Here is an 18204-nt window from a genome sequence, read left to right as displayed (position 1 = left end):
GGAGCCATTGGGTACCGTCAATCAAAATACTTGGGGGCAGTGCCTCCACTCAAATCTCCACCCCCATGACTTTTACTGCAGGATATTCCAGAGAAGTCTTTATCAATATATAATTATTCTTTGAAGTTGCCTTTTGTTCTCTGGCCGTGCCACATAAAATGACAACATGAACTATGCAGTAACATGTTTATAGTATCAGTAAATATCACATGACTTGTTTTGCTCAATGTGAAACTTTCTATGTCTATTATTAGACTACTTTGCTACAAAGCCAGTGGAATAGATAATGCATGCAAAATTAAGTGTTATATGAGACCTGTAGGCTACAATTAATAAAGTAATAATAATTACAACAACAGAATTAATAATAACACAACAACAACAATAATAATATCATTGTTAACATTTAGTCTAAACAAACATTAAACGTAATGCTTATTATTATTATTATATTACTGTTTGTTTCCTGCCGAGGAATTTACACATTCCACTGAAGTAAGGTCGAATATAGGTCGAAAATGTCATTATGCATGTCAAGAGTGTCAAACTCCATGATGTAAACCCTTTCAAGGTTCGAATTCATGAAATGTTTTAGAAGCTTTCATTTGAACATGTATACATGTTCACATCTGACAATAGAATAGCTCCCTCTGTTGGTAAAAATAATGATTTCGATTGTTGGCATTGGAATTCGGCCTACGTTGCTAACAGGATTGGTTGCTGCTGAAAATGTTTTTTATTTTTTAAGTAGCGTTCCTCTAGAGAATTACAGACGACAAAAGAAAACGTGTGAGTGAAACAACAGCGTCATAGTCATAACTCGCTCTGTTAACTAAACATGGACACTTCAAGAAGACAACTTTCTGTGAAGTCAACTCTGAGGAAGTGTGCACATAATTGTCCAAAAACCTTGTCTGTGATTAGCTTCATTGCCTCTGCGAGTTTGGACAACTGCCGGAGCAGGTTCGGGCAGAGAGCACACCTTCCACTTGCTCTCAGGATCCTCAGCTGTCAGCCCAAACAGGTTTTTCCTCCTAAAATCAAGTTTCTTCTCTTACCCCACATTTTGTAAGGCAACAACTGTCTCAGAAAACTAGAAAACGAACAACTGATTCATTTGAAACCAGTGTTCTGCTGCTGACTGCTGACATTGTGTCATAAAGCATTGTCATTCAGAAGCAAGATGTCGAATCAATGAAGGTTCCCAGGGATCATTGAGTTGACAATTATCTATCAAGTTAACACTAATATAGTAGGAGACACTGCTAGCTAGCCAACAGCTAGCCAACGTCTACCGAATAGAACTTCCGCACTCAACAACCCGGTCGCATTCTGCTTCGCTCCACAGGTAGTATCACATTTTCATTTCATTTCATTACAGTACAACAGTTTGATTTGTTTGATCGTAGCTAGCTACATAGCCGTCTTTGTATCAAAGATAATTGTGTAGTCTAGAGCGATTTTCTAGGTTAGCTAGCCAGCTATTGTCGTTCTTTTAACGCAACGTAACGTAATCAACACTGCTAGCTAGCCAGCTAGCCCCCGAATAGCAGCACTGTAGAAACTATTACACTCAACGGAACGACTTGATTAGTGTAGTGTCAACAACGCAGCCACTGCCAGCTAGCCTACAAAGTCAACAACGCAGCCACTGCCAGCTAGCCTACTTCAGCAGTACTGTATCATTTTAATCATTTTAGTCAATAAGATTCTTGCTACGTAAGCTTAACTTTCTGAACATTCGAGACGTGTAGTCCACTTGTCCTTCCAATCTCCTTTGCATTAGCGTAGCCTCTTTTGTAGCCTGTCAACTATGTGTCTGTCTATCCCTGTTCTCTCCTCTCTGCACAGACCATACAAACGCTCCACACCGCGTGGCCGCGGCCACCCTAATCTGGTGGTCCCAGCTCGCACGACCCACGTGGAGTTCCTGGTCTCCGGTAGCCTCTGGAACTGCCGATCTGTGGCCAACAAGGCAGAGTTCATCTCAGCCTATGCCTCCCTCCAGTCCCTCGACTTCTTGGCACTGACGGAAACATGGATCACCACAGATAACACTGCTACTCCTGCTGCTCTCTCTTCGTCCGCCCACGTGTTCTCGCACACCCGAGAGCTCTGGTCAGCGGGGTGGTGGCACCGGGATCCTCATCTCTCCCAAGTGGTCATTCTCTCTTTCTCCCCTTACCCATCTGTCTATCGCCTCCTTTGAATTCCATGCGGTCACAGTTACCAGCCCTTTCAAGCTCAACATCCTTATCATTTATCGCCCTCCAGGTTCCCTCGGAGAGTTCATCAATGAGCTTGATGCCTTAATAAGCTCCTTTCCTGAGGACGGCTCACCTCTCACAGTTCTGGGTGACTTTAACCTCCCCATGTCTACCTTTGACTCATTCCTCTCTGCCTCCTTCTTTCCACTCCTCTCCTCTTTTGACCTCACCCTCTCACCTTCCCCCCCTACTCACAAGGCAGGCAATACGCTCGACCTCATCTTTACTAGATGCTGTTCTTCCAGTAACCTCATTGCAACTCCCCTCCAAGTCTCCGACCACTACCTTGTATCCTTTTCCCTCTCGCTCTCATCCAACACTTCCCACACTGCCCCTACTCGGATGGTATCGCGCCGTCCCAACCTTCGCTCTCTCTCCCCCGCTACTCTCTCCTCTTCCATCCTATCATCTCTTCCCTCTGCTCAAACCTTCTCCAACCTATCTCCTGATTCTGCCTCCTCAACCCTCCTCTCCTCCCTTTCTGCATCCTTTGACTCTCTATGCCCCCTATTCTCCAGGCCGGCTCGGTCCTCCCCTCCCGCTCCGTGGCTCGACGACTCATTGCGAGCTCACAGAACAGGGCTTCGGGCAGCCGAGCGGAAATGGAGGAAAACTCGCCTCCCTGCGGACCTGGCATCCTTTCACTCCCTCCTCTCTACATTTTCCTCTTCTGTCTCTGCTGCTAAAGCCACTTTCTACCACTCTAAATTCCAAGCATCTGCCTCTAACCCTAGGAAGATCTTTGCCACCTTCTCCCTCCCTCCTGAATCCTCCTCCCCCTCCCCCCCCTCCTCCCTCTCTGCAGATGACTTCGTCAACCATTTTGAAAAGAAGGTCGACGACATCAGATCCTCGTTTGCTAAGTCAAACGACACCGCTGGTTCTGCTCACACTGCCCTACCCTGTGCTCTGACCTCTTTCTCCCCTCTCTCTCCAGATGAAATCTTGCGTCTTGTGACGGCCGGCCGCCCAACAACCTGCCCGCTTGACCCTATCCCCTCCTCTCTTCTCCAGACCATTTCCGGAGACCTTCTCCCTTACCTCACCTCGCTCATCAACTCATCCCTGACCGCTGGCTACGTCCCTTCCGTCTTCAAGAGAGCGAGAGTTGCACCCCTTCTGAAAAAACCTACACTCGATCCATCCGATGTCAACAACTACAGACCAGTATCCCTTCTTTCTTTTCTCTCCAAAACTCTTGAACGTGCCGTCCTTGGCCAGCTCTCCCGCTATCTCTCTCAGAATGACCTTCTTGATCCAAATCAGTCAGGTTTCAAGACTAGTAATTCAACTGAGACTGCTCTTCTCTGTATCACGGAGGCGCTCCGCACTGCTAAAGCTAACTCTCTCTCCTCTGCTCTCATCCTTCTAGACCTATCGGCTGCCTTCGATACTGTGAACCATCAGATCCTCCTCTCCACCCTCTCCGAGTTGGGCATCTCCGGTGCGGCCCACGCTTGGATTGCGTCCTACCTGACAGGTCGCTCCTACCAGGTGGCGTGGCGAGAATCTGTCTCCTCACCACGCGCTCTCACCACTGCTGTCCCCCAGGGCTCTGTTCTAGGCCCTCTCCTATTCTCGCTATACACCAAGTCACTTGGCTCTGTCATAACCTCACATGGTCTCTCCTATCATTGCTATGCAGACGACACACAATTAATCTTCTCCTTTCCCCCTTCTGATGACCAGGTGGCGAATCGCATCTCTGCATGTCTGGCAGACATATCAGTGTGGATGACGGATCACCACCTCAAGCTGAACCTCGGCAAGACGGAGCTGCTCTTCCTCCCGGGAAGGACTGCCCGTTCCATGATCTCGCCATCACGGTTGACAACTCCATTGTGTCCTCCTCCCAGAGCGCTAAGAACCTTGGCTTGATCCTGGACAACACCCTGTTGTTCTCAACTAACATCAAGGCGGTGGCCCGTTCCTGTAGGTTCATGCTCTACAACATCCGCAGAGTACGACCCTGCCTCACACAGGAAGCGGCGCAGGTCCTAATCCAGGCACTTGTCATCTCCCGTCTGGATTACTGCAACTCGCTGTTGGCTGGGCTCCCTGCCTGTGCCATTAACCCCCTACAACTCATCCAGAACGCCGCAGCCCGTCTGGTGTTCAACCTTCCCAAGTTCTCTCACGTCACCCCGCTCCTCCGCTCTCTCCACTGGCTTCCAGTTGAAGCTCGCATCCGCTACAAGACCATGGTGCTTGCCTACGGAGCTGTGAGGGGAACGGCACCTCAGTACCTCCAGGCTCTGATCAGGCCCTACACCCAAACAAGGGCACTGCGTTCATCCACCTCTGGCCTGCTCGCCTCCCTACCACTGAGGAAGTACAGTTCCCGCTCAGCCCAGTCAAAACTGTTCGCTGCTCTGGCCCCCCCAATGGTGGACAGCGGAGTCAATCACCACCTTCCGGAGACACCTGAAACCCCACCTCTTTAAGGAATACCTAGGATAGGATAAAGTAATCCTTCTCACCCCCCCCCCCCTTAAAATATTTAGATGCACTATTGTAAAGTGGCTGTTCCACTGGATGTCATAAGTGAATGCACCAATTTGTAAGTCGCTCTGGATAAGAGCATCTGCTAAATGACTTAAATGTAAATGTAAATGTACTGTGTCAAATGCACTGTAAACTATACAGCATAATGTTGGGTGTTTACTGTATGCAAATACATTTATCCTGTAAGAATTCATTTTAAACATGTCATACTTTATTTGCAGATCAATTCATTATTGAGCATGTTATCTTCAAGCCTGCACTTTGACTTTCATTCAAGAGAAGTTCACAAGAGACTGAAATGCATTGTTTACCTTTGGAACATATATAAACTATCCTTATCATAACAACAATGGTCCACATCAGTGCCTTATATTTGTCAATATCTGTCAATATAAGGCTCTTGTCCACACAATTCATACAAAGACAGAATCTAGCCGAAGAGAGAACATATAACTTAAAAAGGCAGGTATCAGAACAACATCAAAATTGTCACTTGAGTGGAATGACAACAGCAAATGATTAGAGAAATACTTGTGACTGCCCACAGTCACAGGGTACAAGCATATTGCCTTATACCTCTGCCTCATAACTGTTCACAAGAAACCTCTAATTTGTCAAAATTAAGTCAATTTCATAATCTGGAAATACCACAAATAATGCATGGAAACAAATATAACCCTAAAAATAATAAGAAAAAGTAGGCCTAAATAAATATACTTTGACAGGTTTTTAAATTAATTTCTATAAGTCCACGTAGACACAGTTTTGTGTTACCAATATATACATTTTTTTTACCAATAGATATATATTTTTACCGACACATTACTGGATTTGTATTCCAAATTAAATGCAACAGAATGAACGAATATTGGACATGTACTGTGCTATAAAAGCATTGATGTAGGTGGAAAATAGGCTTTCACTCTTCAGATGTCACTTTCATCCCCCAATTGGTACACATCCCCCTACACTGAAATGGTGTAATGCCAAAGCACCAAAGCTCCAGTGCTCAGACTTGCATGGTGCATCAGCATCCCCTCACGTCCTTCACTGCACTCAAGGATCTCCAATTGGTCAAAATAATCTGGTTCCCAGAAAAGCTCTTGATTACAATTGCAATGAGACACAAACAAACAAAACAATCCCGAGGCAGTCCATGTGATATGAAATGCACTTGGACCCCCATCTCATGTAGGACTTCCATCCTTCCATGTACCTTGCACTGATGTTGAGTAATGGTGAAGAAAATTCTTCTTTCTGGTAGTTGGCATCTGTATGCCAATAACGAGTTGCAGCAGCTTGAGGAGGCACCAGAGCCTAAATGTTTCCCTCTTATTCACAGGTTATTTTGCCATCGAAGCTTGATAGAGCGATGGCAAAGGCCTGCACTGCACACATAGGGTAGCTATAGTCCAGAGTGAAGGCATCGTCTGCTACTCGTCCAAACTGCATCACAATATAGTCCACTAGAATAAGAAAATAAATACAATATTTTAAACACACAAAAAACATTTAACATTTACATTCTTAACAGGAAAATGGCAAATTACATTTTGTGACTTTATTCAACCTTATTCAACTTGTTTTACTCTTAGACTTTTGTTCACCTGTATTATTTATGATATGTACTAGAAATAAGCAATATGTAAATAATGTAATGATTGCGAATGAGAATTTCTGGTTTGAGTCTCTTCTCACAATCCTTGCTGTGGACGATCTGAAAGTTCTTGATGGAGGCCTGTGTGACCCTGCCATTGAAGTTCAGCACATGGGAAGCCGTCTCCTCATTCCACGTGGGGGTCTTGTTGTGGAGCTCGATTAGATTGTCCAACTTTCTATTCTGGAACTTCATCAATAAACCATCGTTGTCCTGAAGAAATGGGGGTGAAAGAAACGCAGCAACATTATCTAGGTCGTTCCATGAAATTAGTGCCTTTTTCCTCCCATTTGCGTTTTAAGTAGAAATTTTGCACAAATATAGAATTTTAAAAGCCTGTTATATTCAATGAAGTGTCCTTTAATATAGACCACAAAATTCAAACATTTTTAAAGCCTGAGTTATTTTGTTGCTTTTGTTGCTTTGTCTTTTCTAAAGATTATTTATTTCATGTGATTAGTGATTTCTGTTCCCCATGTTAAGGTCAACCCTGTTACGTGAACTGAGCTCGCATTTTAATATGGTGACTCTTCCTTTTTAAAAGTAACATTTAACATCTAATAGTGAAATCATAGAGTAAAAGCAGGTGAGCTGGTTGTACTCTTTTTGGCCATTTTCTGGTGGAAAACTGAGCGGGTCGAACATAACACGTCAACACTGTTACTCATAGATAGACAGGCTAGAATGTAAAAATAAATCATAATTGTGAAGTTACCACTTCACATTCAATTACCACTTCCTTTTGTACACAACAAGCTTCCATTCTCCATGGCACAAGGGGATTTATGGATGATTTAAGTTGATATAATCAACCCTGTTACAGTCAACCAGGTTACAGTCAACCCTGTTTCGATCAAACCTGTTTCGGTCAACCCTGTTACTTTATTTAGCACTTATTACTAAGCACTTACTATAGTCACATTTTTATTTAACATCTTGAAATAAGAAAATATCTATTTTTATGAAGTTGAACATGTGGTCTTTATGACAGAGTGTTAAAATTAGGTGACATCAAGTAATTGTTTTACCGAGTTACACATCTCAAAAGGCACCAAATTGGTGGAACGACCCAGCTGGTCACAATAACAATATGGATAATGTGAAAAATGTGATAAAATCATCAGATATACTGTACCATACTGTATGTAGCTTACACAGCATGTAATGTCCTACAAAGATGAAATCATGATGAACAGTACTGATGTTCCGTCCTCATCCATAACTCTGACAGAGTGGCATCTGTATAACAACGGTTTGCTTACACTGCGAGGTCGGATGGGTACTCGTTCACTGTCCTTGCCCATCCCTGGGATGATAACGGTCAACCTTCTGGGACCCTTCATTCCCAAGACATTTGTTTCCTATACCCAAAGGTCAGAGAGATAAGCGGAATTAGGAATGACATTTTTAGGGAAATTGGATTCCATCATAGATCAATTTAAACTATTATTATTATTATTTATTATTAAACTAAGATTTTGTAATAACAATCTAATAATGAACAGTCTATTAACTACATTGAACAAAAATATAAATGCAACATGTAAAGTGTTGGTCCCATGTTTCATGAGCTGAAATAAAAGATCCCAGAAATGTTCCATATGCACAAAAAGCTTATCAGGGGGTGTGAACAAATTGGTTTACACCCCCTGTTACACCCCTGTTTCATTTACCAAGATAATCCATCCACCTGACAGGTGTGGCATTCCAAGAAGCTGATTAAACAGCATGATCATTACACAGGTGTACCTTGTGATGGGGACAATAAATGGTCACTCTATAATGTGCTGTTTTGTCACACAACACAGTTTTGAGGGAGCGTGCAATTGGAATGCTGGCTCATATTCACCAGAGGTGTTGCCAGATAATTTAATGTTCATTACTCTACCATAAGCTGCCTCCAACATCGTTTTAGAGAATTTGGGAGTATGTCCAAACGCCGACCACGTGTATGGCGTTGTGTGGGCGAATAGTTTGCTGACATCAACATTGTGAACAGTGTGCCCCATGTTGGGCGGTGGGGTTATGGTATGGGCAGGCATAAGCTACAGACAACAAACACAATTGCATTTTATCGATGGCACAGAGATACCGTGACGAAATCCTGAGGCCCATTGTCGTGCCATTCATCTGCCGCCATCATCTCATGTTTCAGCATGATAATGCACAGTTCACTTCGCAAGGATCTGTACATAATTCCTGGAAGCTGAAAATGTCCCATGTCTTCCATGGCCTGCATACTTACCAGACATGTCACCAATTGAGCATGTTTGGGATGCTTTGGATCAATATGTACAATGGCGTGTTTTAGTTCACGCCAATATCCAGCAACTTCACACAACCATTGAAGAGGAGTGAGACAACATTCCACAGGCCACAATCCACAGCCTGATCAACTCTATGTGAAGGAGATGAGTCACGCTGCATGAGGCAAATGGGGGTCACACTGGTTTTCTGATCCAGGCCCCTATCTTTTTTAAGGTATCTGTGACCAACAGATGCATATCTGTATTCCCAGTCATGTTAAATCCATAGCTTAAGGCCTAATGAATGTATTTCAATTGACTGATTTCCTAATATGAACTGTAACTCAGTAAAATCTTTGAAATTGTTGCATATTGTCACGCCTTGGTCATAGTGTTTTGTGTTTCGTTATATATTTGGTCAGGCCAGGGTGTGACATGGGTTTATATTTTGTGTTTCGTATTGGGGTTTTGTAGGCATTGGGATTGCGGCTGAGTAGGGGTGTAGCTTAGGTTGGCTGCCTGAGGCGGTTCTCAATCAGAGTCAGGTGATTCTCGTTGTCTCTGATTGGGAACCATATTTAGGTAGCGGGGGTTTCACTGTGTATTTCGTGGGTGATTGTTCCTGTCTCTGTGTAGTGTTCACCAGATAGGCTGTAATTAGGTTTCACGTTCCGTTTGTTGTTTTTGTATTTATTAAGTTATTTCATGTATCGTCATTTGTTTTCATTAAAGACATGAGTAACCACCACGCTGCATTTCGGTCCGACTCTCTTTCGACGAATGAACGCCGTTACACATATTGCATTTATATTTTTGCTCAGTATACTTATAGCCCCTTTACAAACCCTTTATAACCCATTTTACTACACCATAATAATTAGCAATTTATAAAATACTTATGAACCCTTTGGAAAAACCTTTATAAATGGTTCATTAATGTACACTTCAATGCCTTACGTAAATAATGGCTGCTAATTCTTGGCGAGCGTTGGACATGTCTGGTAGAGCTCTGTCTGGGTGCAGTGCATTATCAAACACTGTGAACTTCGTGCCCAAGTAGTTGGACCTATGGAGTATAAAGAATCACTCTGTGAATTACACATGCTTAAAGAATCATTTCATGAATTACACAAGTTTATGAAATGCCTGATTACAGCTGCAATAAAACATGTTTTATGGTAATTCTTCAGTTTGAGCTATGAATGTAGGTTACAGCATACCTCAACTTTCCAATGAAATTTTCTCCACCCCGAGACAAGTCTGTGGGGTCTATGGAGATAAGGTAATTGGAGGTTGTGCTTTTCTTTCGTTTTCTCCCAGCCAGTAGAAAGACCTGTAAAAACACATAATTAATCCCCTGGACAATGATTCCTCAAATGCATATCATACTGTATCAAAAGTCCACAACTTGGTTTTATGCGCGTTGGCTCCATCTCGGATTGCTTTCCAAATGAATCTCAAATCTCTAAAGCTGTGTGTGACAGTAACCCCCCTAAACCTGTCCTCTGAGAGTGCCTTACCTTCTTTTCATTGTCCAGGTGGAGATAGTATGTGGGGTATAGGCCTTTGTCCAAGCCCCTCTGGTCCCGGGTCACCTTGCATTTGACAGTCACCCCCTGCTGGGCTGGCTGCAGAACAAACTCCTCCAGGCTGTCAAACTCAATGTCCGGGGACGGAGGCCTCTCCTCCTGGATGTGGGACAGGAAAGAATATGGTTATAAGCTTATCAGCATCTTAAACCAATGTTCATTTTGGGGACCTTTTAGGTTAATTTATATGTAATACTTTATTAAAGGATTGCAGAATTGTATACCCCACCTGCAATCACTGTGGCAAGACTGAGACCAAGCTAACTAAACAGACTATGACCTAGCTAACTAAACATATTGAGATCTAGCTAACTAAACAGACTATGACCTAGCTAACTAAACAGACTATGACCTAGCTAACTAAACAGACTATGACCTAGCTAACTAAACAGTATATGACCTAGCTAACTAAACAGTCTATGACCTAGCTAACTAAACAGACTATGACCTAGCTAACTAAACAGACTATGACCTAGCTAACTAAACAGTCTATGACCTAGCTAACTAAACAGACTATGACCTAGCTAACTAAACAGACTATGACTTAGCTAACTAAACAGACTATGACCTAGCTAACTAAACAGACTATGACCTAGCTAACTAAACACACTATGACCTAGCTAACTAAAAAGACTATGACCTAGCTAACTAAACAGACTATGACCTAGCTAACTAAACAGACTATGACCTAGCTAACTAAACAGACTATGACCTAGATAACTAAACAGACAAACCTTTTTCTTCTTCCCTTTTCCCTTTTTCTTTTTTCCTTTTTCTGCTTCGGAGTCAGAATCATCACTGTCTGATGCTTTGGCTGGTAGGAAATAGAACGTTGGGAAATATCAGACAACTTTATTTTACTGACCAGCAGGAATATGGTCAAACACCAGAGCTGTGTTTAATTATAACAGAAAACACTTGCCTTTCTTCTTCTTCTTCTTGTCCTTGTCTTTGTCCTTGTCTTTGTCCTTGTCCTTTTCCCCCCCTGCTGAGAACATGGATGCTGGGTTGGCGTTCTCCTTCTTCTTTGATTTTGACTTGCTGGACTTGGTTTCTGGTTCGCTGTCTTCACTATCTGATTTGGCTGCTGGTTTAAGAGAATCCACTTCAGGTTATGATCGTATCACAGTGTACCTATAGTGCTTTACCAACAGTACTGTGACACTGCAGTATGTGCTCTTGCAAAAGGGGTGTGAGACTTCCGATGTTGGAGATGTTTAGACACAAATCATACATGATGATGGGTTATTGATTCTCAACCACAAAGTTAATCATTATCCCTAAAGTTGCATCAGTTTAAAATGAGTACTTAAAGCTATAGTGTTGAGGCTTACTGTACCTTTCTTCTTGCTCTTGGAGTCTGACTTATCCTTATCTCCATTTACAGAGAACAGAGAAGCTGGTTCCTTTTTCTTGGTGTCTTTCTTTGATTTTTTGTCAGACTCTTTGTCATCTGAAAAAAGACGTGAGACGAAAATACTTCTATCAGTGATGCTATTTCGTTTATATGTTTTGCACACTGTCTTGTTGTGTAATCTGCAACAGCTTGTTAGGTGATGACAGCATAAGGCCTTCTGCCTTGTGTGCTGGACTAGTGTTTCCTTTCACTCAATATTACAATTCAATCTCCTACCTAATCCTCTTAAAACAGGTCTTATTCTTGTTGTCTACTAACTCCTTTAAGAAAATTGCTTTCCTATACATCTGTCCACCTTTAGCTTTGGATTTCCTCTCTTTGCCATCTTTTTCAGAACCTTCCTTTGTGGTCTTTTTCTTTGTCTTCTTTTGTGGAGTCTCTTCCTCATCATCATCGTCGTCATCTTCTGTATCTGAACCTTGGGCAGAAAAGAAGAGTACATTTCATTTGGTTTTACAGAAGTTTTGATGCTATCACATGCAGTTCACCTTGGGCATAATACCAGTTATGTTTCTGACTGCTCACCTTTCTTTTTCTTTGGCACACTTTTAGTTTTCTTCTTTGGCTCGTCTTTCTCTTTTTCTATCCCCTTCCCTTTCTCTTTCTCTTTTTCAGTTTTTTCTTCATCTGCTTTCTTTTTCTTTACCTTTTTTCCATCTATTTGACAAATGTAATGAAAAGAAACAACATCGTTAGGAAGATTGAGAGAGGGATGACCTCCAAAGAAATGTAATGTTTTGATATATTTATTCATTACATTTTTAAGCTACTCACTCTATCTCAGATAAAAATGATTTGTTTAAGAAACAACATTTTGGCAACAAGTTCACTTCGCCTGGGTCTGTTTGCTGGCAAAATATTGGTGATATTTAACACAATAATTTCCATATATCTCTTTGGAAGATATCTCATCTAAACTGTCCGTACTTTGAACTGCAGGACTCTCCTCTCCAGACAGGTCATCACTCTTCTTGCTCTTGGTCTTTTTGGGCTTTGCATCGGCACCATTGGTGGCTGAGCTTGCTGTCTCTGCTTTCTTCTTCTTTGGCTTCTATAAAGCATTATCTATAGGAAGATGAGTCAGGTATAAGATGAGGAGAGGAAAGAGAGGGTCAGACACCAGAGACAGATGACAGAGATATGAAGGAAGGAGAAAATCCTAATTTCAGATCTACATTGCCTTCAGAAAGTGTTGACTTACCCCTTAACTTATTCCACAGACTGAATTTAAAATTTCACAACCATCTATACATAATACCCCATAATGAAATAGTGAAAACATGTTTTTATAAAATGAAGCACATTTATTGGAAAAACAGGAATATCTCATTTACATAAATATTCACACTCATTAGTCAATACTTTGTAGGAGAACCTTTGGCAGTGATTACAGCTGTGAGTCTTTCTGGGTTAGCCCTTGATTTTCCAACATTTGCACATGATAATTATCAAAGTTCTTCAAGCTCTGTCAAATTGGTTATTGATCATTGCTAAACAACCATTTTCAGGTCTTGCCATAAATTTTCAAGTTGATTTAAGTCAAAACTGTAACTCGGCCACTCGGGAACACTCCCCGCCTTCTTGGTAAGCAACTCCAGTATAGATTTGGCCTTGTCTTTTAGGTTATTGTCCAAATAAACTGTGAATTAATTTCCCAGTGTCTGGTGGAAAGCAGACTGAACAGGTTTTCCTCTAGGAGTTTTCAGGTGCTTAGCTCCATTCCGGGTTATTTTTTATCCCAAAAAACTCCCTTGTCCTTCACGATTACAAACATACCCATAACATGATGCAGCCACCACTATGCTTGAAAATATGGAGAGTGGTATTCAGTAATGTGCTGTATTGGATTTGCCCCCAACATAACGCATTGTATTCAGGACAGAAAGTTAATTGCTTTGCCACATTTTTTGCAGTATTTCATTAGTGCCTTGTGTGGAATAACTACAATATTTTTAATCATCCTATCACAACCATAAAACTCTGTAACTCTACCTTTTGCATGAAGCATGCATTTATGTCAATGGGCACTGGTGTAAAGTATTTAAGTAAAAATAAAGTACTAAAATGCTTAAGTAGTTTTGGAGGTATCTGTACTTTTACTTCACTACATTCCTCAAGAAAATAATGTACTTTTTACTCCATACATTTTCCCTGACATCCAAAAGTTATTGTTACATTTTGAATGCTTAGCAGGACAGAAAAATTGTCCAATTCAAGAGAACATCCCTGGTCATCCCTACTACCTCTGATGTGGCAGACTCACTAAACACACATGCTTTGTTTGTAAATTATGCTGACTTTTGCAGTGTGCCCCTGGCTATCCGTAAAATAAAAAATAAAAAAATAAAATGGTGTCCGTGATTTATTTCGACTTCATTGCACACATAACCAGCATGGCTACCACAGCATTCTGGAGCGATACACCATCCCATCTGGTTACCCCTTAGTGGGACAATTATTTGTTTTTCAGCAGGACAATGACCCAACACACCTCCAGGCTGTGTAAGGGCTATTTGACCAAGAAGAAGAGTGATGGAGTGCTGCATCAGATTACCTGGCCTCCACAATCACCTGACTTCAACACAATTGAGATGGTCTGGGATGAGTTGTACCGCAGAGTGAAGGAAATGCAGTCAACAAGTGCTCAGCATGTGTGGTAATTACTTCAAAACTGTTGGAAAAGCATTCCAGGTGAAGCTGGTTTAGAGAATGTCAAGAGTGTGCAAAGCTGTCGTCAAGGCAAAGGGTGGCTACTTTGAAGAAACTCAAATTCCATAGTTTTGATGTTTTCACTATTATTCTACAATGTAGAAAATAGTAAAACAATAAATAATAATAATTGAATGGGTAGGTGTGTCCAAACTTTTGACTGGTACTGTATATTGGTCGATTTCTTTTGTAAAATTAACCAACAACCTATCTACCTTCGATAAGCATCTAGCTGGTGGCTTGCTAGTTAGTTAGCTCCCATGCCAATTTCAAGTCTTTCTAAACTAATATCTGACCAACTCAGAAATATGATGAAAGTTAACTGGCAAGCGCATCATGTTTCTGACATTATGTTAGCTAGCTGTCCCCAGTTAGATTATGTGTTTTCACTTATTGCATATGCATGTACTTTTTTTCCCCATCACTGGAAATGTGTGCTTAGGAGCATGAGGATTTTAGTGACTTACCATTCAAAAGACAGTGGAATATGCAAGCAGAAAGGTATGGAGACGGAAACAAGTCAAACACTGTACATTTCAAATCACACTACTACAAATACAGTACACTTGATTATCCAAAAATGCATATTTTCAAGACATTCTCTTAAAACTGATTTGCTTTCAAAAAGGAAATAGTAATCAATCCATTAATATCTTCATTTGGAACTGATAATAATCATTAGAATATTCCAGTTAATCTATTTTATGTAACCTGTCGTAATGACACCACAGTGACCTAACAAACTGGTCAGGACTGAGAAAATCACAGTCAGCTGCCTCAGTCACGTGAACATGTTGCGTCACATCCAGTGTTACAGAGATTAAGTAGTTGTATATTAGTTGTAGTAATAGTGTTTTAGAGATTTACATATCAACTGCACAAGGCTGCTCCAGAAAATAAGTATAGAAAGTAATGGCTCTGGACTTATAAATCAATGCAAATGGAATTGAAATTGGGCAGATGTTTTACTTGCATTCTTAAAAACACTATTGTGCAGTTGGAAGTGCACTGGACAATCCAACTCTATTCAAACACAAGCACATACAGCTTCTCTCCCAATTAGTCCCATTTCCCACAGTAACCAGACAGTTGTCCGCTATATGAGCCTTGATCTGGTATTATGTCAACCAACCTCCCAGAAATCCCTTTCAACACAACACACCACAAAACAACACAGCACAACCCAGCATTCTAAGACACAGAGAATAAGGATGTTATCCACTGTGATCCTGCTGGTCATTTGAACACTGACTGACGGGGTGCAGTGATGGATGTCCACAGTAATCCGATTAAGATGTGGCTCTATTTCTGTCCTCACCTTAGACAAGCTGTCAGTTGAGTAATGGCAGCCTACAGGCAAAGACGTCAGGCAATTGTGAGGGGGGAAACTGATGACCGAATTCAAAATCATAGCATCAACTGCATCAATATGTTTAAGGAAACAATATTTTTCATATTTTTGTATCCTTCAGATAGGTAAATCCTTCCCCCTCAGTTTTAATGGACATGAGGCCTCTGACGGTGGGGCAGAGAAGGAAGAGGCAAATGAACCACTCTCATCTTACCACCTGTGGGTTTTTCACCATGACGTGATAGCCAATGACAACCACAGTCCATTAACAACACTCTTTCAGAAATAAATCTGGGTACTATGTTCATAAAATAGTAGGAGAGACATGATTGGTTTTCATGAATGACAGACAACATAGAACCCCCTTCCAAGTCTTTCCCACACTACAGCACATTTATCCCAGAACCTCCACACAACTAGGTGGCTAATTCTACATAACCAGCACAACTATGCACACCAGTCCAGGCTGGGGGAAATCAACTACAACTGTACAACTGTAACAATACCTAGTTAAATAAACTTGCCTGGTTAAATAAAGGTTAAATAAAAAATAACTGTAACAATACCACAGCAGCATTCTGTTGTAATAATCTGATTACTGGTCAACTGGTCTTCTATCCAGTGAATTGTCTAACGATCTAGAGGGAATAACTTTAAGTCATTCATCTGTATTCATCTAAACACCATGACGGTATATCTGAATCAAAATGCTACGTAAAGAAATGCTCTATGTTCATCACCATTATTCCCTCTCTCACATCCTTTCAACAACAAAACCTCTTCAAAACACAGTTTCTATAACGTTACCTTCTCTGCAGACATGGTGTGGCCAGTGACTTCGGCTCTAATAAACTACAAACTCCTCTTTACCGAAAACGTTCTTAGTAAAAAGAAAGACAAAATGAGGCAATTCAACCCAATGGAGGTTAATTAAGAGAGTGAGGAGCCTTGAACTGAATGGTTCACCATCAGCAGAAAGTTGCTAATAGGATTTATGTGTAAAGCCATCTGTTCTTCAGAGACAGAGACACGTGAACAGGACGAACCAACATGGCGTGGGACTAGGGGTAAGACGTATGTTATGAGTACACAGAGGACAAGCACAGGTCCACTATATATATCTTGACACCCCCCTCCTGGATGTAATGGTCAATGTGACTCATAACCAACCAACTTTGTCTCGGACGCAACAATTTATTCTTACATGACCAAAAAAAGTGGTGCAAATAGACATGTAGATGAACAGCTAGTGTCTTAACGATGGGCAAAAAAGGCACGCCCAGCTACCTAGATGTGGTTTTTGTTATGGTGGACTTTTACCTTCTGTGGAGTGGACTCATCTTGAGACCAGTGGTGTGGGGGCTGTGCTTAGGCAAAGTGGGTGCGGTTATATCCTTCCTGTTTGGCCCTGTCCGGGGGTGTCCTCGGTTGGGGCCACAGTTTCTCCTGACCCCTCCTGTCTCAGCCTCCAGTATTTATGCTGCAGTAGTTTATGTGTCGGGGGGCTAGAGTCAGTTTGTTTTATCTGGAGTACTTCTCCTGTCCTATTGGGTGTCCTGTGTGAATCTAAGTGTGCGTTCTCTAATTCTCTCCTTCTATCTTTCTTTCTCTCTCTCGGAGGACCTGAGCCCTAGGACCATGCCCACAGGACTACCTGACATGATGACTCCTTGCTGTCCCCAGTCCCCCTGGCCGTGCTGCTGCTCCAGTTTCAACTGTTCTGCCTTATTATTATTCAACCATGCTGGTCATTTATGAACATTTGAACATCTTGGCCATGTTCTGTGATAATCTCTACCCGGCACAGCCAGAAGAGGACTGGCCACCCCACATAGCCTGGTTCCTCTCTAGGTTTCTTCCTAGATTTTGGCCTTTCTAGGGAGTTTTTCCTAGCCACCGTGCTTCTACACCTGCTTTGCTTGCTGTTTGGGGTTTTAGGCTGGGTTTCTGTAAAGCACTTTGAGATATCAGCTGATGTACGTAGGGCTATATAAATACATTTGATTTGATTTGATTTGACCCGTGGAAATAGCATGACACTTTTTAATAGTTATTTTACTCAGACACTCGTTCTGGCAAGATATAAATTACATTGTGTTGAATAGAGCTGACAGTATTTATTATTCTTCATGATAGAGTGTGATGTCTGTTCTACAAAATGTATATCTATAGAATTGCTCTCTCCAGAACACATCCCAGCAGAGGTTGGTTTGTGCCATTATTATTATTGGTGTGACAACGCATCACCTGGGGCACACTGCCTGCCCTCCAGGACATCTACAGCACCCGGTGGCCAAAAAGATCATCAAGGACATCAACCACCGAAGCCACGGCCTGTTCAACCCGCTATCATCCAGAAGGCAAGGTCAGTACAGGTGCATCAAAGCTGGAACCGAGAGACTGAAAAACTGCTTCTATCTCAAGGACATCAGACTGTTAAATAGCCGTCACTAGCCGGCTACC

General features: G+C 41.8%; 1 protein-coding gene and 1 long non-coding RNA gene across 2 annotated transcripts; both read right to left on the bottom strand.

Moving 5' to 3' along the window:
* Positions 1-4961: 4961 nt before the first annotated feature.
* LOC124002479 (tubby-related protein 1-like) lies at positions 4962-12283 on the bottom strand. The gene is made up of 11 exons (XM_046309898.1): positions 12207-12283; positions 11977-12099; positions 11604-11717; positions 11187-11351; positions 10999-11078; positions 10196-10363; positions 9896-10008; positions 9633-9741; positions 7692-7790; positions 6471-6642; positions 4962-6238 (listed from the first exon to the last, which is right to left on the bottom strand). Exons 4-11 carry the CDS (start codon positions 11260-11262, stop codon positions 6105-6107), a joined length of 951 nt encoding a protein of 316 aa, XP_046165854.1. The 5' UTR covers positions 11263-11351; positions 11604-11717; positions 11977-12099; positions 12207-12283; the 3' UTR covers positions 4962-6104.
* Positions 12282-16707, bottom strand: LOC124002480. The gene is made up of 3 exons (XR_006833035.1): positions 16549-16707; positions 12609-12732; positions 12282-12338 (listed from the first exon to the last, which is right to left on the bottom strand). It is a non-coding gene; the product is annotated as an uncharacterized LOC124002480 (long non-coding RNA).
* Positions 16708-18204: the final 1497 nt, after the last annotated feature.

Source organism: Oncorhynchus gorbuscha, linkage group LG18 (genome assembly GCF_021184085.1).
Source record: "Oncorhynchus gorbuscha isolate QuinsamMale2020 ecotype Even-year linkage group LG18, OgorEven_v1.0, whole genome shotgun sequence".
Classification (NCBI taxonomy): Eukaryota; Metazoa; Chordata; class Actinopteri; order Salmoniformes; family Salmonidae; genus Oncorhynchus; species Oncorhynchus gorbuscha.
The sequence above is the reverse complement of the archived record's forward strand: the minus strand, read 5'-3'. Positions and strand labels throughout refer to the sequence as shown.